Source organism: Mustela nigripes, chromosome 14 (genome assembly GCF_022355385.1).
Source record: "Mustela nigripes isolate SB6536 chromosome 14, MUSNIG.SB6536, whole genome shotgun sequence".
In the NCBI taxonomy this organism is placed as follows: Eukaryota; Metazoa; Chordata; class Mammalia; order Carnivora; family Mustelidae; genus Mustela; species Mustela nigripes.
The window spans coordinates 83,225,059-83,248,687 of NC_081570.1; the positions used below are offsets into that span (position 1 = coordinate 83,225,059).

Here is a 23,629-nt window from a genome sequence, read left to right on the forward strand (position 1 = left end):
ATAAATGAAACAAATGGGCTTTCAGTATATTTGAAACTATGCAAGGACATCAATGGTATTTGACTATCCTCTGCCTATTTCCCATTTTCATACCCGTTACATAAATAAATATAGGAAATAGAAAATATTTAAAAAGACTAACAGAGCAAATGTATATGTACAGATATAATAAAACAATGCAAAAGTGGATACATTCCAGAATGCAAAGGTTTATATAATTCAATACATTAACTGAACATTTAATGTTTAATGTATTTAAAATGGCCTTTAAAAAATTTCACACCCTGGGGCGCCTGGGTGGCTCAGTGGGTTAAGCCTCTGCCTTCAGCTCAGGGATGATCTAAGGGTCCTGGGATTGAGCCCCGAGTTGGGCTCTCTGCTCAGCAGGGAGCCTGCTTCCTCCTCTCTCTCTGCCTGCCTCTCTGCCTACTTGTGATCTCTGTCTATCAGATAAATAAATAAAATCTTTAAAAAAAAAAATTCACACTCCTTCCCCAATAAAATTTTAATATTCTAGGTCTAGAAAAATAAAGTCTGTTCAATATAATTAAAAATGTTATCTCAAAGACAAAAAAGGACACTTTGTATTAACACTCTTTTCTAACATACTAGAGATTCCAGCCAAAGAAATAGTAGAAGAAAAAAATAATATATAAAGAATGTAAAAGAAAAAATATAAAATATATAATGTACAAATAGAGAGCAAATAAAAGTCTCATTATTTTCTTGTGACAATATCTGACAGGAAAAATGTAAAAATTTAAAATTAAGAAATTCAATCTATCAAAGTATTACATATGAATAAATTGAAATTATTCAAAAGGAAACTTAAGAACATATTCGGGAGTAAAGATGATTTAAACTTGGCTTTGTGTATGATGGCTTTATGTTATTTGGATGATAGATGTACTCATTAAACTACTAGGAATATAGAACTAGAGTTTGGGGCTCCTGGGTGGTTCACTCGGTTAAGCATCCAACTCTTTTTTTTTTTTTTTAAGATTTTATTTATTTATTTGACAGAGATCACAAGTAGGCAGAGAGTCAGGCAGAGAGAGGGGGGGAAGCAGGCTCCCTCCTAAGCAGAGAGCCCAATGTGGGGCTTGATCCCAGAACCCTGGGATCATAACCTGAACCAAAGGCAGAGGGTTTAACCCACTGAGCCACCCAGGCAACCCTTGACTCTTGGTGTTGGCTCAGGCCATGATCTCAGGGTTGAGGCACTGAGCCTTACTCACATCAGGCTCTAAGCTCAGTTGGGATTCTGCTTGGGATTTTCGCCCTGTCCCCTGCCCCAACTGCCCATTCATGCTCTCTCATTCTCTTTTTCCCTAAGATAAATAAATCTTTAAAAAAAAAAAAAAAGAATATAGAACTGGAGTTTGAATGGATGGTTTTAGAATAGTAATCATACCACTTCACAAAAGTAAATTCTCAGCTATTATCTCTTGAATGAATTCAGCAAACCTATTAGAAAGAAAAACTGAACACCAAGATAATGTTAGACCTTGAAAGCCAGAAACACACGTATACATACATCTATACAGACAGACAGACACATACACACATATACACACATACATGAGGATATGTCATATGCTGTGCAGGAATCAAACAGTATGGACTCAGAGCAAAATTCACTTCATTGCCAGGAAATTATTGTTGACTCAAAAATATAAAATGTTAGTTGAGAAGCAGAAACAGAAGGAATGTTAAGAAGAATCTGGTGAGGAGGAAAAGGAGGTAATAAGTTTAGACTTTTTAAAAAAATACGTATCTTCTTATGGCTGAAATCTATAAGTCATAAAAGCTGCAAGTGTCCTATCCTGCAAGTCCTCAAAGCAGAAAAGGAATCTCATTGCTGTCTCTCCTCGTAATTATACATATAATTCAATTTTTACAAAGCAAGTTTTAACATCTCTCTTTCTCATCTTAAAACAACCTGAAAGGTGGACAAGATAATATTAACCTCCTCTTTAATTTAGGTTCTAATTTTTATTGACAATATAATAAATTCACAAGGTTTAAAAACCAAATGTTCAAAATGGTTGTAAGTTCTTCCCACACCTTCCCAAAAGCAAATTTATGCTCTCAGATTCTTCTCTTTCTAGAAATATTCTCTGCATATATAAGCAGATAAGTTTCTATTTTACACAAATGGTAGTACACACTGTTACCTTTGAACAGATATAGACGAAATCTAGGGATACTAATTGACTTTGTCATAGTTATCTGACTATAAAATTAGAAAGTTGCATGACTAAAGCTAAAATGTGTATTTTTCTGGCACTTAGTATATTCACTACTACTATGTTCTTGATGGGTTTCCTAATGAGAGTAATGGGTATGCCCTAATTTATGCAATATATCTGGTACTGCAAAAATTGAATGTGATTTTGCAATTACTTATAAGATAAATTTAGAAGTGCTTTAAATTAATTTCTGATTCATCTTCAATTGGTACTAACACCCAGTATATTAGTTTACACTTAATATATTAGTTTGAGTCCCAATAAATACTTTCCTTATTTAATGAGATTTAGGTAGGCACTTGTATTCAGAATGAAAGACATTTAAAGAACTTTCCAGAATATATTTTAAAAAAAGCAAATAATCATCCTTAAATGATCTATTTTGAACACTATTTTTGAACGCCAAGCTTTCATAAACTTATGCACAGTTGTTCTGTGTACTTACTTGTTATAAGGTTTTTTGTTTAGTGATTATGTGTAAATGCTTTATCCCAGCCACTGCCAAACAAAATGTAATTAAAAGTGCAAAAGCACAAAATTTGTTTTGAGTGTTTAAACCCTTTTGATTATTTTAGTTTTTATTTCTAAATGCAAGAGCCACAAGTTTGTTAATCACTTTTCAAAATATCTTTTGCATGCACTTACAGAATGTATTATGTAAACCACAGTACTTTATTAATGTACTGTGTATATCTATGGTATATAATTAACATTTTTGAAACCAAAATAGCAATATGTTCAAGTGAAGAGTCAGAGTTTAATATTCCTAATTCATAGAAAAGAATTGGAATATCTACAGACAAATTCTGAAAGTATAAATGTTAACTTCTGGCCACCTTTAAAAGAATAACATTTATTTCACAAAACAATGAAAAACACAAAGCTGTTGATTTCTACCACACTGATTTGCTGCTTATGTTAAGAAAGGACTATCACATTAACAGTACTGACATGATGCATATAATAAATAAAATAAACCTCTCTAAGAAATTATGGTCCAAATTGTGAAATACAAATATTTCAGAGTGCATACAACTTGCATGAAAAAAATGTGATTAAAGAAACGAAATCCTTCTATTAGCTGCATTGAACCCCTAAAGCAATTTAGGAATTTGTTTCTTACAGACAATTAATCACATGCAGGCGTGCCAGATGAGAACTATTGATTGCCCTTTTCCAGGCTAGTGGCATTCAGACAGTAGACAGACAAATGCCCTAAGCAAGGAGAAGCATCTTTCTGATTCTGCCTGGTGTAGCTTTTAATTGTTCTCTCCTAAAATGTGTGACATTTTGCTGTTAATCTTTAGTGTAGAGCTTATTCCTTTCTCTTTGAGCAATATACATGTGTTATATTTTTCATTTACCTTTACACCAAGGTCCTTCATAAGCTCAATCTCAAAATTCACTGCATCATATGATAGCCGGAACTGAGGGATTTCGGAAATACTGGGGGAAAAAAAGAAAAGTAAAAGAAGCATTTGTGGAAAAAATCACTAATAAACATGCAACATGTTTATACTGATCAGTATTAAAGGAATAAACACTTTTTCTAAGAGTATGTTCACATCACATAAGTGTGAGAACATCCAAATTTTACACACATGACACAATATTATATGAACAACAGTAGATATAGTAGCAAATGATATGTAAATAAATATAAACAATGGAAAACAAATTGGTCAAAAATATTGGTCAAAAGCAATTCCAACACTTCAAAATTTATTATTTAGTTGAATTCTCTACCAATAATCCTATGAATTCCTAAAAAAACAAAAGCTTAAAAACACAAAAATTAGGGGCGCCTGCCTGATTCAGTGGGTTAAGCCACTGCCTTCGGCTCTGGTCATGATCTCAGGGTCCTGGGATCGAGCCCCACATCAGGCTCTCTTCTCAGCGGGGAACCTGCTTCCCCCTATCTCTCTGCCTGCCTCTCTGCCTACTTGTGATCTCTCTGTCAAATAAATAAATAAAATATTTTTAAAAACAACAAAAATTAGCTGAAATTTATTTTTAGTGTTTAATATATGTATATACATATACCTATATACATATATATTTCACAAATACACCACAAGCTTGTTCAAATTCAAATCTATACTTTGTGTTACCATGCTGTTTCGATATTATGGGATTGGTTCCATGTGATCCATAGAACACTTTTTATAGTAAACCAATCTTCTTCTATTAAAGCAGTAGGTGTCCCAAAGGATACAGTCATTAAAAAGTAATCCTATGTAATAGTAGTGCTTGCTGTTTGCACTTAAAAAAATGAGTCCTAAAATATAACCATTTCAATAGTATAATAGTTTATAGAGTATCAGAGTTAAAGGCAAATAACTCTTCATGTTTTGTAGCAATTATGTAGCAATTTATGTTCATGAACCTATAGTAATTCATTTATTCAGTTATCTACTTATTCAATAAGCATTTACAATGAGCCAGACACAGGCATTAGCTACAGGGACTTGATGGTAAATTTTACCAAATTCCCACTTTTGATATACTCTCCTGGGATAAAGTTACATAAACAGATAATTACAATAGAATGTAGTACATGCAATGAAGGGGATATATCCAGGGATTATGGAGTTAAATTTGTAAAATAAATAAATAATTGTTGAAGATGAACCTGACGGATCATTCAGTTCTAAGTCTTCTAAAGTGCTTGCAGATTTTTCATTCTTTGGTGACTTAAGAACTTAACTGTTCAATTACTTTTCATACATAAAACAATTAGCAAGATACCGTGCTCAGTGCTACAGAAAATGCAACATATTAAACAGTATAAAAATCAAAGCCCTACGCTAAAGGAGCTTTCCATCTAATTAGGACATAAGATTATAATTAAGAGTAAATTTGGGCCTAGGTCAAAGATAAAAATCTCTTAAGCTGACTTGTAGACCCTAGCCATACTACGTCAAAGTCATCATAATGCTCTGGGCACCAAAGAGGGGCCTTTGTAGGGTCTTACAGGGGAATATGGGCAGTTGTAATTGTGACACATTTTATTCACCAATGGATGAGGTCAGCAGAGAGAAGGGAGATTATACACATACACAGAACTATTTGACAAATGTAAAATATCAATGTGAACAACAGGGTTTCAAAGGAGGGGAGGCTTATTATGGGATGAGATAATCCGGTAGGTGAAATGTGATAAATGATCAGCTTTCAGCTAAGTGGAAAAGAAGGAAGGCATCCAAGGACAAAGAAAACGACAAGGAGGAGGAACAGAAAGGGGAGGACAAGAGCGCGCATACTGTGTTCAGGGAATGGCAAATGAAGCAGACGAGTGTCAGGAGGCTCTAGCAGTAACACCACAGCCCTGCAGTCAGATTCTCCGATTACTAGATGAGTTCCTCTTTGTCTCAGAGCTTTAAATGTCATCTACATGTAATAAATTTCACATTTTTATCCTCTAAATTCTAGACCTTCAGGTTCACTTGCATGTCTAATAGTTCTCTCAGATTTAGCATGCCCCAAACTAAACTTTGGGTCCTCCATCCTAACACTGGTCCTCAGACATTTCCATTTTATGGGTTGCTCAAGCCCCAAATCCCATCATCTCTATTCCCTTACCAGCATAATTCCAAACCCAGGTGCATGCCTTAAGTGGGTGTGCTGATTTAGACAATTTAAAACAGTTATAAGACTGATTAAAATACACCCTGTATTTTCACCATGAGCTGCTCTCAACAATGTCACTGACAGTCTAAAGTCAGTCTACCAAAAATCTTTGGTAGATGTAAATTCTAAATAATCACTGTGGTTGCTGTAGAGTTCTAGTAACATGTGTATAAGCTTTAAATTGTTCCATTTTTATTATCCATCCTTCAATAAACATTGAGATCTACAGGGAAGTTAATGTGGGAAATTCCAACTAAATAGTGGCCACTGGCACAGGCTGGTTCAGTTATAAGCATTCCTTATTCCAACTGCCCATAAGTGGCCTGTGTCTCCACCCCTCACTATTACATTCTAATGTTTAAACAGTTGATTTGGAATTGATAAAATGATAGACATGACACAATATGAATTACTTTAACTCTTTAATCTTGGCCAACTATGAGGAGTTTTTGTTTCAAATTAAAATTAAAATAGTGAAACCATGTGAACTATATCTTTAATATTGAAATTATTTCAATTGTTAATGTCTTTTTTATAAGAATGAATCAAAATAATTTTTATTACTGATTATTACATGATTATTTCTGAAAATAACTTTACTGCATAGACTAGGCAATAAACATATTTTTTAAAAAATCTATTCCAGGCGTCAAATGTGCTAGATACACATCAATAAAATGAAAGAAAAGGAAAAAAAAAAACACTAATGCATTTATTTAAAAGAAAAAAGGAAAACTAATGCATTTATCCTCACCTGACATATTCTATGTTTAAAAGAAAAAAAAAAAACCTAATGCATTATCATCACCTGACATATTCTATATTTGGTTTACTGTTTGTTATTGTCTGCCTCCTATCACTAGAGTGTAAGCCCTATGAGAACAAGAACTTTGTTTTGTCTACTTTTGAGCTCTAGTGCCTGAGATAATTACCACCACATAGAAGATCAATAAATATGGAAGGGGGGACGGAAGGAAGGAAGGACAGGAGGGAGGGAAAAGGTATGAAGAAATATCAGGTCATGGCTTTCTGTGCCAAACTAGATGCACTGTCTCCTAGATTACGAGGAGCTACTGAGAGATTTCAAATTGAAGACTGATATAATCAGATTTGAAAAATTACAAGAAAAATGAATTTGAAAAAGACAAATCAGGAAGCAAAGAGAACCATTTGGAATCTATACTGTAGTGGTGAGATGTTAGGGGCATAGAGGTGGAAGGGGTAAAGGGCATTTTAAAAAGTAGTCACAAAGCATAAATTGCCAGGATACTGAAGAGTAGTGCAAATAATTCCCATATGTCTTGATGATGCCATCCACTGAGGGAATAAACTTGGGAAGAGGAGCAATATTGGTATGATGAAGTTTATGAAGAGATGTCCAGGATGTGAATGTATGGCCAGGACAAAGAGAGGCGTTAGGACAAATACAGATTTTTAAATAGTTTGCATGTAAGTGATAACTGAAACAAGGAGAGTAAATGAGATCACTGGCAAGACTACATGGTAAGGAAAAGGATATAAAAGAATGGAATACAGAATTTCATTGGAAGGATTACTCCCCAAGTTTGTTGTGCTTATGAAAAACTTTTTATATTCCTCTATCTGTGCTCTTCTAACAATCAAAAGTGTTGAAGAAACTATTCTTGTGGCAACCAAAAATCCTTTAGTACTGTCAGTGGAGTGTCAGAAACACTGAAACACTAAAACAACCACTGCCCAAATGAAACAAAACAAAAACTTTATTCCATGTTCATGTTTCTTTCAAGTGAGTGGGATTAACCTGTAACAACTCCCACTCTTTTCAACTCACAATTCTTATACTTTAATAGAGCTTTGCTTCTGTGTCTTATGGTACAGATACCACACTTTAAATTTGTGTTACATCACATATTTTCTTAAAATATTTCCTATTGTTATAACTATTTCACCTAAATCCCATTTTTCGTTATTGTGAACTAATGTGATATGCAACAGACATTGTGAAAATGTTTGAAATAACTAAAGCAAAGGAAACCATTGCTCTGACATTACAAAAATGTCATAGTTCATGTATATTAATTTTTATAAGGAAAATACAAAATCAAAAGTATATATTTATGCATGCACACTTACGGTCTGTTAATACCGTCTTTATTTCTCTTTGTTACCATAATATCAAGGGCTTTAACCTTTTTAAACTCATGTCCTAAAAAAAAAAAAAGCCACAGTGGGAGGAAAGCAAAACTACTGATTAATTTAATATTGTTGCCATGTCAAAAAAATCAATCATGTTCAATGCAATAGGGATTAAGTCCTTGCTATCTTTCACCAACTTTAGTGATTTTTTTTTTTTTAAAGTGGTTGTGATACTAATTCACCAGGGATAAAAGAATCTGTTTGGATGCAAAGGAGAAAGAAAGATAAAACTTGACATCACCTCTTTAAGCAATTGATTTCAAATACAAAGCTAATTTAATCTTTTTTAGCCACTTTGAAGATTCAAGAGAATGAGAGGCATCTGTAAGTGAGAAAATAAATTAACAGAAAAAGGTTGTAGTTGCAATGCTGGCTAAATTCCAGTGTCAGTTTTTATAATCCTGTAACAGTGGCACATAATGCGTCTTCCAAGGGACAGTCCAAATGAGACTGATTCAACGTTTCATACTGTCCCTAGACACTGGGAACGTTCAAAGGCAAAGGAAAGAAAATAAATCAAAAAAGAATTTTTAAAAATGTTTGGTCATTAATCCAGGAGAATCTGTCCCACTAGAAAATGTTCAACAAATATATAAAAATACATAAGTTTAGTGTTAGTTTTTACGATTTAGAAATGCCTATTCTGCATTTGAGGTACAGGGAGATGGAGATGCTAGCAACCATAATAATATACCAAAATTGTCCACACAGAATAATTCACAAACAGGGCCTGTTCCATTTTAGGCTTCCTGTGGAAATGCAATTAAGGGGCAAAAAGATTTTTCCCTAGACTACTAGGGTATACAACAATTAAGTTCATATTTTTTAAATTAGCTCACATATTCATTGATGTGTATAATTGAAAAAAAATGTACAATGCTTATACATATGTTGCTAATAGATTATGCTTTTCCTAATTAATAAAGCTATGGTAAAACACTATTAAAAAGATAGTCTAAATCATCCCAGCAAAATAATATATTAGGTATTTACATTCCAGGAATAAATAAAAAAAAATTTTATAAGACACGCATAATCCCTTAATAGTCATAGTGGTGAAACGTCAGAAAAAATAATTATTTCTTGACAATCAGGTCATTTTTTTTCCTTCAGTTTATGCTTCAGAACCTCTTTAACAGGTTTCCCTATTATATATACCTTGGCTTGATAATTCAGTCAAATAGTTTTATATTAATGCAAAGCTTATCTTGGGTTTAGCATATAATCATCTAAACAATATTGAAATTTTATCAGTATTGACACAAATTTGTAGTTTTGTAAAATATAAAAAACATAAGCACATTTGGTCATAATTTGATTAAATGTATTCCTTATGAAGTTTAAATATGATACACTTACTTTGAGAATAGTTCAGTAGCCATTACATTTAAATGCTAAGTACAACATATATGCCAAATGATAGTATTTTAGTATTCATAATTTTCTGATGCAAGATGACATATTTATGAAAAATAACAATAAATTAAGTAATATTATTAACTTCCCACCAAAATCCTTTCTCATTTTTACATCAAATGTTTTAAGCTATATCCATTACCTACTTATTATAAATTTTATTTCATTCTAATCACAAAAATAATATATGTTCACTATGGAGTTCTATTTACTTTACATAAAGCAAACTTCTCCACCCAATTCCTTTTTTTAAAAATGTATTTATTTATTTTAGAGAGAAAGTACAGGGGAGAGAAGGAGAGAAAGAGAAAGAATCTCAAGCAGAGTCCCTGCTGAGTGTAGAGCGCAAGGTGGGGCTTGATCTCAGGATCCTGAGATCATAACCTGAGCCAAATCAAGTCAAACGATTAACCAACTGAGCCACCCAGGCACCTCCTCTCCATCCAATTGCTAAATGTGGTTTGAATATCTGAAAGTCACTAATACAAAATAAATATTTTTCATTTCAATGAATGAATTTTCATGGGACTAAAGACTATGACTGATTACTGATTTACAACAATGATGCTGATTAAATATAGAATATTCGTAAGGAAAACTGTATAAATGTACATTAAAATGGAACAATTTTAGTAGACTGATATAATTTTTTTCAATATTTTATTTATTTATTTGACAGACAGAGATCACAAGTAGGCAGAGAGAGAGAAAGAGAGAGAGGAGGAAGCAGGCTCCCCACTGGGCAGAGAGCCCGATGCAAGGCTCGATCCCAGGACCCTGAGATCATGACCTGAGCCGAAGGAAGAGGCTTTAACCCTCTGAGGCATCGAGGCGTCCCATCTCTAATTCCTATAACTTTCAGATGTATCTCCATTAAAGGACAGATTCACAGAGATGAAATGCATTTTTATATGACTGATTCCTCCATCCATAAAATATTTTGCTGAGATTTATTTTAAATTCACAGAACTAGATAGGGAAATTTTTAAAATAAACGTTGCTTAACACCAACTGTAAATTTAATGTGAATAATGAAATAAAAATTGAGCATTTGGAAAAAGAGCATTTAAAATACCATCTGTGAGCTTGAAGCTCCTATGTGATCATAAACTAACAATATTCATAATTATTTTGTGCCATCACTTTTGATACTATAAACATGAAAAAAATGTAGGCATTACCTTAAACCACCAACATATTCTTGCTTTTCAAAGACAGTGATGTCAGAGTAGCCTAACCGAGCCAAAAAGGAAGCACAACTTATACTTGCAGGCCCCGCACCAAAAAGAGCAATCTTTGCAGAATAGGCTTCAGGCATTTCTTCTGGAGGAGGGAGAGAAGGATTCCGAATTTGTGTGATATTCATTGCTTTGAACACCTGTGAAGAAATCAATTGCCATGGTTAAACACTGTAAACTAACTTTTATATCCTCAAACACATTTTAATGTTTCAAATGCATTAATGCTTTAAATAGAAATAGGGAGTACATTTTCAGTATTAGTATGTTGTAATTAGAAGCTCTATTGGGTCAAGTAGAGCACATCCTATACTTGACAGTTTCTCAATCTTTGGAATTCCTTTCCAGGGTCGCACCTCCTCCGGGAAGGGAAGCATTTTTGGCTCATTTTACTTACACCTCTCTGCAGGCCAATTTAAGGGCTCCTTCTCTGAGATTCTACAGTGTATGTTATATGCCTCCAACATAACCACTTACCAATGTTTATGTGTCATGTTTCCATGTTTGTCAGCAGAACAGTTGTTCGTTGACTCAGAGAATATATCATTTATAAACATACAAACACACACACATACACACACACACACACAACTTAAAATGCTTTAGGTAGTTTTACATCATGTTACCATTGTACTATCAGCAGTTAGCACTAACCTGGCACATAGAAAACATTCAGTAAATTATTTGTTGACATATGCTTTTGATTATGATAGGTTAGCTTTTAAAGGACAAGTTTTAAGAATGTTTTGGAAGCACTGGGGAGCTACCTGAAGTAATGGGACTCTTGTACAGGACAACAGCTCAGAAGAGACAGGAAGAGATTTTGGCAATCTCCTAGAGCTATAGAGACACAGGGTTTGGGGAATGTAAGAGACCAGAAATCAGAAACAGAAGAAAGTGCAGAAAAGTGAGCTTAATTCTTTAACTGCATGAGTAAAAGGTTAGGAATCTAAATAGAAAATCTCTGTAAAGAAGAGAGGAACTTCCTGTACTCTGATGATCCGGGGGGGGGGGGGGGGGGGTGGTGGTGGTGGTAAAAAACAAGTATAATAATAGCTAAAGAAGGGAGAAACCTGGCAAACAGTCAGCTGAAACTCTTGGAAAGCTACTCTCTACAAGTGGGGCAAACCAGAGGTAGAAAAGCAGCCTGAATCATTTCAGTCCTGTGAATGAAAGTGATTAGTGATTAGTCCACACTGCATTTATTTACGAAATGTTAAGATGGACCTTCTGTGAAGGATAATAAGTTAACCATAGTCTTTACAAATTTTCATAGACAAGGCCTAATTTTGGGTTAAAAAAAAAAAAAAAAGCCTTGGCTTACCAACAACTAAGAATTAAAAACTGCTTAGGAATAAAAAGAAAAAAAGAGAAAGAGATAGAGATGCATATAAAATCCAGTAACTTTAGTTACCAAACTCAGATTTTAAAATAGCAAGGATTAATATGTTCAAAAACTACATACTAAGAATGTGAACTTTAGGGACGCCAGCGTGGCTCAGTTGGTTGAGCAGCTGCCTCTGGCTTAGGACATGATCCCAGGGTCCTGGGATCGAGCCCCACATCAGGCTCCCTGCTCAGTGGAGAGCCTACTTCTCCCTCTCCCTCTGCCTGCTGCTCTGCCTACTTGTGTTCTCTTTCCATCTCTCAAATAAATTAATAAAACCTTTAAAAAAGAGAGAGAGACAGAATGTGAACTTTACCAGGAAACTGGAATTTGTTAATAAATAAATAAATAAAAGAAATTGAAGAAGAAAAAAAAAGTGAAAATTAAAAGGGGGTAAAAACCCACCTAAACACATGTATTTAACAACAGATGGGACAGGGGAACAGAAAAGGGCAGGCAAACTAAAAATGGGTCAGTAATAACTATCCAGACCAAAGAATGAAAAGCAAACCAGAAGGAAAATATAGAAAGAAAATAACAAAATATAACAGCAAATAAACATGAGAAAAAAAGACAACATATACAGAGCTAATATATACCTAATTGGGATCATTAAAACAGAGGAGAGAAAATGAGACAATAGCTAGCGATACTTAAAGAGAAACAAAGAACTTCTCCAAACTAATAAAAGACATAAAAGCAAGAAGTTCTAAAACCTTTGAAAAGGTAGATATAAAGAAACTCATGAAGATCTCAGTAAAATTGTTATGAAACAAAGAAAAGGAAAGCATTGAAAACAATTCCCCTCACTGCCAAAAAGACACAATACTGTCAACAAGCAACAAAAAAAGGGCTAAAATCTTTCCTCTCAAAAGAACTGATGAAAGACAGAAGACAATGAAATGGTATTTTTTTGAGCAGTGAAAGAAAATATCTTCTCCCTGAAATTCTATCTAGAAGGGAAATATCTGGGTGCCTAGGTGGTTCAGTGGGTTAAGCCTCTGCCTTCAGCTCAGGTCATGGTCTCAGGGTCCTGGGATTGAGCCCTGCATGGGGCTCTCTGCTCAGCAGGGAGCCTGCTCCCCGCCCCCTTCCCCCACCTCTCTTCCTGCTGTGATCTCTTGTCAAATAATTAAATAAAATCTTTAAAAAAAAAAAAAAGGAGAATACCCTTCAAACGCAAAGGCAAATAAAGACATTTGCAAGGATTATCTGTTGGCAACAATAAAAGACACACTGAAGAGCATTAGAGGAAGATCTTCAGGAAGAAAGCATATCACAGATAGAAACACAGAAATACAGGAAGACATAAAGGGCACTGAGAATGATAAATATGTGGGTAAATATAAAGGAAAGTATATAGACTATATATAGACTATAGAAGTAATAATGTCAGATGGAGTTATAAATGAAAACTGAAATACATGATAAAAAGTATCAGAGGTTAAATTGAGTCAAAGTGCACTGGATCATAGCATTGCCTATGAAGTGGTAAAAATACTAATATTGATTAGGCTGTAATCAATTTAGGATGCATGTTTTATGTCTACAGTAACTACTAAAGGAATAGTGAAAGAATCTTTAATAGCTAAGTTCTTGAGGGGAAAGCAGAATTTTAAAAATTATTAATACAAAAGAAAGAAAAAAAAGACAGAAAATGCAATAATTGGGTGGAGGGGTAGAGTAGAAGAGTAGAAAACAAGTAGTAAGATAATGAATATAAATACACACATGTGAATAGTTACATTAATGTAAGTGGATTAAAACTGCAAATAAAGATTAAGATTATAAAAGTTATAAACCTTGAGCATAAGGACACAAAAAGGTATAAGGGATGAAAGAAGTTATTCTATGCAAATACTAACCAAAAGAAAGCTGGTATAGGTATACCACCAGTATCTGACAAATTAGACTTTCAGGAAAAAATGCATTACTAAAGTTAAATTATAATAAAAATGTCAATCTGTCAGCAAGATTTTCCAATTTTAAAGTTACAGGCACCTAATAACAATTTCAAAATCTATAAAGAGAAACTGAACTAAATATTTCCTCACTATTTTCTTCTCATCAAAACTTGACTGTCAGTAGAAGTGGCCTATGAATAAATATACATATTAAAGGTTAATTATGTAAAATTTAATAGATTACCTCACAAGGTTATTTGCATTTAATAGGCAACTCAAGCAAAGGTAGTTTTCCTTGGGAGTAAGGAATCAGGGAGATAGGACTTAATGTTTTTCTTGAAATTCTACCCTATACATCACCAACTACTCAAAATGAAGTAAAGGCATTCAAAATATTTAAGGAGCATCCAAATTATCTCACTTAAAAATTAGAGATGAGGTGTTTGGGTAGTGCTGTCATTTAAGTGTCCAACTCTTGGTTTTGGCTCAGGTCATGATCTCAGGGTGGTGAGATCAAGTTCCCAGTTAGGCTGCATGCTCAGTGTTAGGCTCCATGCTCAGCATGGAGTCTGCCCAAGATTCTTTCTCCCTTTCCTTCTGCCCCTTAACCCCCCCACCTTTCTTTCCCACTCTCTCAAATAAATAAATAAATATCTTTAAAAAATTAAAGAGATTATTATCAACAAGTACTACATGACCTAATAATGTAGTCTAAGCTAAATGGCCCTCACAAATGTCCCCACACCATTTTGTCCTTTTTGTCTTAATACTTTGTCATATTTTACTGGTTCACTTATCAGGTACTTTCCTAAAACCATAAGAGCTTTAAAAGCAGACATCATATTTTATTTCATCTTCTTTTTTTTTTTTTTTTTTTTTTTTTTTTTTTTTTTCAGGGATAGAGGGAGAGAGAGCGAGTGAGCACAGGCAGACAGAGAGGGAGGCAGAGGCAGAGGGAGAAGCAGGCTCCCTGCAGAGCAAGGAGCCTGATGTGGGACTCGATCCCAGGACGCTGGGATCATGACCTGAGCCGAAGGCAGCCGCTTAACCAACTGAGCCACCCAGGCATCCCTTTATTTCATCTTCTAATTTCTAGTGTATTTATATAGAAGGGGGTGTACATATTAATGAGTTTAAATTAAATTAGTAATATTTCTAATTTCTAATTATTAATTATTCTAATTATTATAAATATTTCTAATTTCCAGAAAAACTTAGGGTTTTACAAATTACAGATATTGTTTCTCCTTCCTTTACTATCCAAATAGCAAAGATTTTTCTCTCATATTATTTTTGAATCAGCACATCTTTTTACCTATCATTTCTTTTTAACAAGCTGAAAAAGAATGAAATTCTAATTCAAAATTAATAAACTATTTTAATGAATCATTAATAGAAATGTATGGTCTATTATATTTTCACAAAGTAAGATTTCATATACTTTTCACAAATCAATATATAAAACAAAACTTTAACATGACCAGGGAGAGCTATAGCTATTTCATAAGGGAATTGAATAAATGCTAATCTTTCTTTTTTAGTTCAGTATTCACAGCTTTGTGAAGAGTTAAGAACTTTCCTATGTTAAAATTTATTACCATTTACTAGCATTAAATGAACTAAATGGTCCAATCAAAAGACATAAGGTGAAAGAATGGATTAAAAAAAAAAAAAAAACCACACACACAGTATACTATAGTGCCTTGTAGACACTATATGCTCTCTACAAGAGACTCATTTTAGACCTAAAACCACTGGCAGATTGAAAGTGAGGGGATGGAGAAATATCTATTATCCAATGGATGTCAAAAGAAACCCAAAGTAGGAATACTCATTTTAAACAAAATAAACTTTAAAACAAAGACTGTAATAAGAGACAAAGAAGAATACTATATAACAATAAAGGGGGCAATCCAACAAGAACACCCTACTCAACATTAATGGACAGATCATATAAGTAGAAAATTAGCAAGGAAAAACAGCTTCCAATGACATGCTGGAACAGATGGATTTAACATAATATTCAGAGCATTCCACCTGAATACAGTGGAATACACATTCCTTTCAAATGCAAATGGAACATTCTCCAGAAGAGATCACATATTAGGCCACAGAAAAAGTCTCAAAAAATTCAAGAAAACTGAAGCCATCCCATGCATCTTTTTTAACCACAATGCTATGAAACGAAGTCAGCCACAAGAAAAAACCTGGAAAGACCACAATTACATGGAAGTTAAATACATGCCACTAAATAAAGAATGGGCCAACCAGGAAATAAAAGAAGAAATTAAAAATACACATGGAAACAAATGAAAATAAAAACACAATGGTTCAAAATCTCCAGGATGAAGCAAAAGCTTTTATATGAGGGAAGTTTATAGCAATACAGGCCTACCTCAAGAAGCAAGAAAAATCTCAAACAACCTAACCTTGCACCTAAAGGAGCTAGAAAAAGATAAGAAACAAAACCACAAACCAGCAGAAGGAAGGAAATAATAAAGTATAGAGCAGAGACAAATGTTATAGAAACTAAAAACAAACTAGAACAGATCAATGAAACCAGGACCTGGCTCTTAGAAAAAAAAAATCTAATCTTCGACAAAGCAGGAAAGAATGTCCAATGGAAAAAAGACAGCCTCTTCAATAAATGGTGCTGGGAAAATTGGACAGCCACATGCAGAAAAATGAAATTGGACCATTTCCTTACACCACACTCAAAAATAGACTCAAAATGGATGAAGGACCTCAATGTGCGAAAGGAATCCATCAAAATCCTTGAGGAGAACACAGGCAGCAACCTCTTCGACCTCAGCCGCAGCAACATCTTCCTAGGAACAACGCCAAAGGCAAGGGAAGCAAGGGCAAAAATGAACTATTGGGATTTCATCAAGATCAAAAGCTTTTGCACAGCAAAGGAAACAGTTAACAAAATCAAAAGACAACTGACAGAGTGGGAGAAGATATTTGCAAACGACATATCAGATAAACGACTAGTGTCCAGAATCTATAAAGAACTTAGCAAACTCAACACCCAAAGAACAAATAATCCAATCAAGAAATGGGCAGAGGACATGAACAGACATTTCTGCAAAGAAGACATCCAGATGGCCAACAGACACATGAAAAAGTGCTCCATATCACCCGGCATCAGGGAAATACAAATCAAAACCACAATGAGATATCACCTCACACCAGTCAGAATGGCTAAAATCAACAAGTCAGGAAATGACAGATGCTGGCGAGGATGCGGAGAAAGGGGAACCCTCCTACACTGTTGGTGGGAATGCAAGCTGGTGCAGCCACTCTGGAAAACAGCATGGAGGTTCCTCAAAATGTTGAAAATAGAACTGCCCTATGACCCAGCAATTGCACTATTGGGTATTTACCCTAAAGATACAAACGTAGTGATCCAAAGGGGCACGTGCACCCGAATGTTTATAGCAGCAATGTCCACAATAGCCAAACTATGGAAAGAACCTAGATGCCCATCAACAGATGAATGGATCAAGAAGATGTGGTATATATACACAATGGAATACTATGCAGCCATCAAAAGAAATGAAATCTTGCCATTTGCGACAACATGGATGGAACTAGAGGGTATCATGCTTAGCGAAAAAGTCAAGCAGAGAAAGACAACTATCATATGATCTCCCTGATATGAGGAAGTGGTGATGCAACATGGGGGCTTAAGTGGGTAGGAGAAGAATAAATGAAACAAGATGGTGTTAGGAGGGAGACAAACCATAAGTGACTCTTAATCTCACAAAACAAACTGAGGGTTGCTGGGGGGAGGGGGTTTGGGAGAAGGGGGTGGGATTATGGACATTGGGGAGGGTATGTGCTTGGGTGAGTGCTGTGAAGTGTGTAAACCTGGTGATTCACAGACCTGTACCCCTGGGGATAAAAATATATGTTTATAAAAAATAAAAAATAAAAAAAAATCAATAAAATTGGTAAACTTCTAGCAAGACTTATCAAGAAAAGAGAAAGGGTGCTCAAGTAAATAAAATAAAAAACGAGAGAGGAAAAATAACAACCAAAACCACAGAAATACAAATAATCATTAGAAAATATTTTGAAAAACTATATGACAACAAATTGGACAATCCAGAAGAAATGGATTCGGCTCTGGTCATGATCCTAGTGTCCTGGGATCGAGTCCCACATTGGACTCCTTGGTCGGCAGAACATCTGCTTCTCCCTCTGCCTCTGCCTCTGCCTGCCACTCTCCCTGCCTGTGCGCACACTCTTTCTCTCTCTCTCCCTCTGACAAATACACAAAAACAAAATCTTAAACGAAAAACAAAGTTAAAAACACAACTACCTTATGATCAAGCAATCACACTACTGGGTATTTACCCAATGAATACAAGAAAATTAATTCAAAGGATTACATGTACCTCAATATTTATAGCAGTATTATTTACAGTAGCCAAGATATCCAACCAGCCCATGTATCCATCAATTGATGAATGGATAAAGATGTGGTATGTATGTGTAAATGTATATGTATGTGTGTGTGTGTGTGTGTGTGTACACATACATACATATATGTATATATATTAATTCAGCCATAAAAAAAGACTGAACTCTTGCTCTTTGCAATGATGCAGATGGAGCTTAAGACAAATGATGATTAGTAAATTAAGTCAGAGAAAGACAAATACCATATGATTTCACTCTTGTGGAATTTAAGAAACAAGACAAACAGTCAAAAGAAAATAAGAGAAAGACAAACCAAGAAACAGACTCTTAATTATAGAGAACAAACTGATGGTTACCAGATGGGTAGTGGGTAGGGGATGGTTTAAATAGGTGATGGGGATTAAGGAGTGCACTCGTTTGATGAGAACTGGCTGATGTATGGAAGTGTATGCCAGCTGAAATTAAAATTTAAAAATAATAACAAAAAATATAGTAGCATTTATAAATTAATATTTCATTTTAACAAATTTTAGAAGTAGAAAACATAAGTTTTCTTAAAAGAATCATTTACTGCTGATACCTTACATAACAAAAGAGAGTTTAATGTGATTACTTAGGACTTTAAAGGCCAAAAAGTTCATTTTAAATCTGAAAGTAAGCTGTGACAATCAAATAGAATAGGATTTTTGAAATGTCTTTCCTGTCTCACTCACCCAGAAGCAAGAGATAGCTTAGTTTTAAGACACTGAACATACCTGACAAATTCTATCCAATGGTATGCAAATAAAGTAGTAATTATTCAATAATACAGAATACATACAAATACTCCTAAGGACATTTTAATTATTTTTCAATGAAGCTTTAAGTGTTCTTTTAAAAAGCTGTCAAATATACGGGGCACCTGGGTGGCTCAATCGGTTGGGCATCGGCCTTCAGCTTAGGTCATGATCCCAGGGTCCTGGGATAGAGCCCAGCATCAGGCTCCCTGCTCAGCGGGGAGTCTGCTTCTCCCTCTCCCTCTGCCCTCTGCCTGCTTGTGAGCGATCTCTCTCTCAAATAAATAAATAAAATCTTTAAAAAATAAAAGAGAAAAAAGAAAACTGTCAAATATTGAACCAAATAGATATATCTAGTGAAACTCTGCTACTGTCAACACAGAGTTGTAAGTTTTCAGGGGTTGGAGGGAATGAGAGCAAGCATAATTCTCAACTCCTATAACACCAAAGACATGTACTATGATCAGCTTCTGAAATGGGCAACCCCACACTCATGAGCTCGTGAGCTGGTTAATAAATACACCATACCCTACCTTTCTCAATACACTAATCTATGAACGAATTATTCTTTTTCCTGTTATGTTTCATTCTTTTAAGTACCTTTTTATTGCACTGGATTTTCTCCCTTGGCTTTGTAAAAGGCTGTTATCAACCTTGATAGTTTCTAATGAAACAAGTGTTTGAACAAAATTTTGTGAATTTTATCACAAAGAACAATAGTTTGTTTTTTAGATGTCTGACTTTAAAATGACACTGCTTGGAGTCGAGTCTTGATGTCCATCTTTCTCATGGTGCATGGTATTGAAAGTGGGGTTAGTATTATCTATCTCATAGGTTACTACAAGGATTAAACCAGTTAACTCATGTAAAGCACTTAGAAAAGTTCTTTGTCACATAGCAAAAGTTACTTCCTAATTCACCTCATGTTCAAACTCCATGAGGCAGAACACTTACTGTCCAACATGTGTCACATGTGACTAATTAGTCACATGTGACTAATCAAATTTATATTTAAATTCATTATAATTAAATAAAAATAAAAATTTAGTTCTTAATAATAGTCATTTTTCAAGTACTCAATAACTGTATGTGGCTAGTGATTAATGTATTATAGAACATTTCCAACATTTCTAACATATAATAGACATGACCTCAAGAGCACAATGAAGATAAAAATGAAATAATTATGAAGCAATGAGTTTTAGTATTTGTTACATTTCTTTTTAATATGATATATATGATTATAATGTTACATCATTTAATTTTTAATTTTTCATGATGGTTGTATTTAACAACCAGCTCACCCTCTCAAGAGCTGGTCCTAACTGCCTTCATCACATTATTGAACTCAAAAATATGTGTGCATTCACATAATTCTTTTTTAAACCGCTGGCAAAGTTGTATCATCAAGCACAAACTTTGAGATATATTAGCTATACTTGCCAACTTCCTCAAGACCAGAATGACTAAGTGGCCTTCTGTGCTTTTAAAACAGTGGTGTTCTAGGTGCCTTGGCGGCTCAGCCAGTTCACATCTGACTCTTGATCTTGGCTCAGGTCATGTCTCAGTCTTGGATTGAGCCCTGTGTGGGACTCTGCCCTCAGTGGGGATCTGCTTGAGATTCTCTCTCCATCTACATCCCCCTACTCATCGCTCACTTTCAATCTTTCTCTCTCTCTCTCAAATAAATAAACCAGTCTTTAAAAATAAAACAGCAGAGTTCTGGGGCGCCTGGGTGGCTCAGTGGTTTGGGCTGCTACCTTCGGCTCGGGTCATGATCTCAGGGTCCTGGGATCGAGCCCCGCATCGGGCTCTCTGCTCCGCAGGAAGCCTGCTTCCCTCTCTCTCTCTCTCTCTCTCTCTGCCTGCCTCTCTGCCTACTTGTGATCTCTGTCTGTCAAATAAATAAATAAAATCTTTAAAAAAAAAAACAAACAGCAGTGTTCAACTCATTTTCAACTGAAATACACAAAATGAACAATTTCATATGTACATAATACACTCTCATGAATATTGCTTGATTATTGCAGAATGTTTTTTAAAAATTGCTAGGAAGTCAAGTAAATAGCTACATAAACATTTGGGGGGCTGTTGATATATACCTAAGTACTTTATAAACCTAAGAGATGTGAATCAATTATTCATACATCTAAAATTGTTGTTTTAAAAAAAAATAAAAAAATAAAATTGTTGTTTTATAAAAGTAATTAATATATCTAATAAAGTTAATGATGAACTATGTTTAAAATAACAAATCTTGTGACTTTTTTTCTTAAGACTATCTATCCATAGATAGTACTAGTGGAAGAAATAATTTAGACTATTGACTAAAGAGCATGAATAAATTTTGTCCTGAAATTCAGTCAATTAAAACAAATCTCTAAAATTTAAGTAATAAAGCATATTTTTCATTTCCTTTTTTAAACCAGATCAGTTTTCAAATAAATGTAACTCAAAATTACAAATAATTCATATATAAATACTATATTGAGTCTACTTGTTACAATATCAAAAGAACATTTCCTAATAGATTTTCTTAGAGTATAATTCCTATTGTTTTATAATACAACAAAAACTTAATTCAAGACAAACTCTTAAAGTGAGAAAGATCCCATTCTTTAAAACAAACTTTAGCTGTCATTCCACTGTTAAACTCTCTAAGAGAATTTTTTCTAAGCAGAAGATTCAAGTGCCAAAACAAGTTAATAATGGAAACAAATAGGTTAATCAGTATCACAAGGGAGTAATTCAAGTATCTAAAGATGCATGGAAAGTATGCTCAATATGTATTTCCCCACAATAATAAGGCCGGTATGCACTGAGCACATACCCTGTGTCAGGCTTTATACTAAAACACTATATATGTGATCTCATTTAGTCTTCAACAATTCTGTTACGATGGTACAATTATTATTTCCAGTTCTCAGATGTGGAAGCCATTTTCACAGGTAAGGATTTTATGCCAAGACCATTCTACTCCAGAGCCTGAACTCTTACTGTTATGGTCAAATTTTTATAGGGATTTTCAATAAGATATCATTATGCACATATAGTTTTTCAACAGGAAATGCGTAACTGAAAAAAAAACTATTACATGAATTTATCTTTTGTAAGTCTAACATACTTAATATAGTCAATTAACAAAAGGTGGTTATACTTAATAAATTAAACTTACAAACCAACAGCTGTTAAGGAAGCCTTTGAAAAACACTGCACTACATCATTTGGTTTCCCTGTATGCTTTTCTGCAACTTGAGAAATTGAGGTGTTAGCTGCAGCAAGAGAAACATGATCTTATACTCAACCAAAATAATTTATATTTCTATCCTTTTAAAAGTGTTCCTTTTCCTACTAATGCAGTTAGAGTATTTTAAGGTTATTTTGCTTCTCCTCCTCCTCCCCCTCCCCCTCCTCCTCCTCTTCTTCTTCTTCTTTTTTAAAGATGTTTCATTTATTTAGTTGAGAGAGAGAGAGCTTGAGAGGGGACAGGTCAGATGGAGAAACAGACTCCCCCCCCCCCCCCCCGAGCAAGGAGTCCTATGTGGGACTCAATCCCAGGATTCCAGGATCATGACCTGAGCCAATAGCAGTTGCTTAACCAACTGAGCCACCCTGGCGTCTGTGGATTATTTTACTTTCCATCAGTAGCATATAACAAACATTTATAGAACCCTAAAATGAAACAACCACTGTGTTATATAAAAACAATGAAAAAGGCTTTCAACTAGCCCTAAAGGAGCTAGTTAGGGGCTGATTACTAGGTTTACTGCTATTGAAATTATGTTTAGATACCAGTAATGGATCACTGCCCATTTTCTACATACTTTGTAGGGATTTCATTTTTTTTTCACTTAGCATAGTTTGCAATCTGACTTTCCCTATATGCTATGCAGTAATCAGAGTTGGTTTTTTTTTTTTTTTCCCTCCCATCTGTAATCCCAGGGCATAGGAAAATTCCACCACAGAGCAGGACGGATTTCAAAATTGCTGAACTCATATGACAGTTCTCAACAAATGAGTAACAGTAACCAAGGGAATATAGTTCTTGTTCATTGATATAGAAGGACAGTTATTTGTGTTTGTTCTTCTTGAGGAACTTTTTAAAAGAGGATTTCCTTGCATAAATCATCTGTGATTTCTGACTTTTCACTCCCCTGAAAAGTGTATTTCTTTCCTAACTCCAAACTGACTTGACTTTACTAGCATTTCGTCCATAATTTTCATATTGTTTTGAAGCAATGGAGAGATTATCTTGACTATAACAATGAGAAGTTTCAGACACAGAGACCATGAGATGTACCCCTAAGCCTCCTCACATACTAGAGAAAGAAAAATAATAATTTTCTAATTATGTAGTGCTCTCTCAGAGAAAAAGGACATAACATGGCAAATGCAAGAATATTTACTAATTCTGATTGGAGGG

General features: G+C 34.5%; 1 protein-coding gene across 5 annotated transcripts in view; it reads right to left on the minus strand.

The window, feature by feature from the left end:
* Positions 1–23,629, minus strand: part of DPYD (dihydropyrimidine dehydrogenase) — an 833,094-nt gene that overhangs the window by 574,900 nt on the left and 234,565 nt on the right. For all 5 annotated transcript variants that reach the window (XM_059375481.1, XM_059375484.1, XM_059375483.1 and 2 more), the window contains 2 exons: positions 10,655–10,851; positions 3,617–3,698 (listed from right to left, as the gene is read on the minus strand). In XM_059375481.1, the coding sequence (XP_059231464.1) occupies positions 3,617–3,698; positions 10,655–10,851 (279 nt within the window). The remainder of the gene's footprint in view (positions 1–3,616; positions 3,699–10,654; positions 10,852–23,629) is intronic.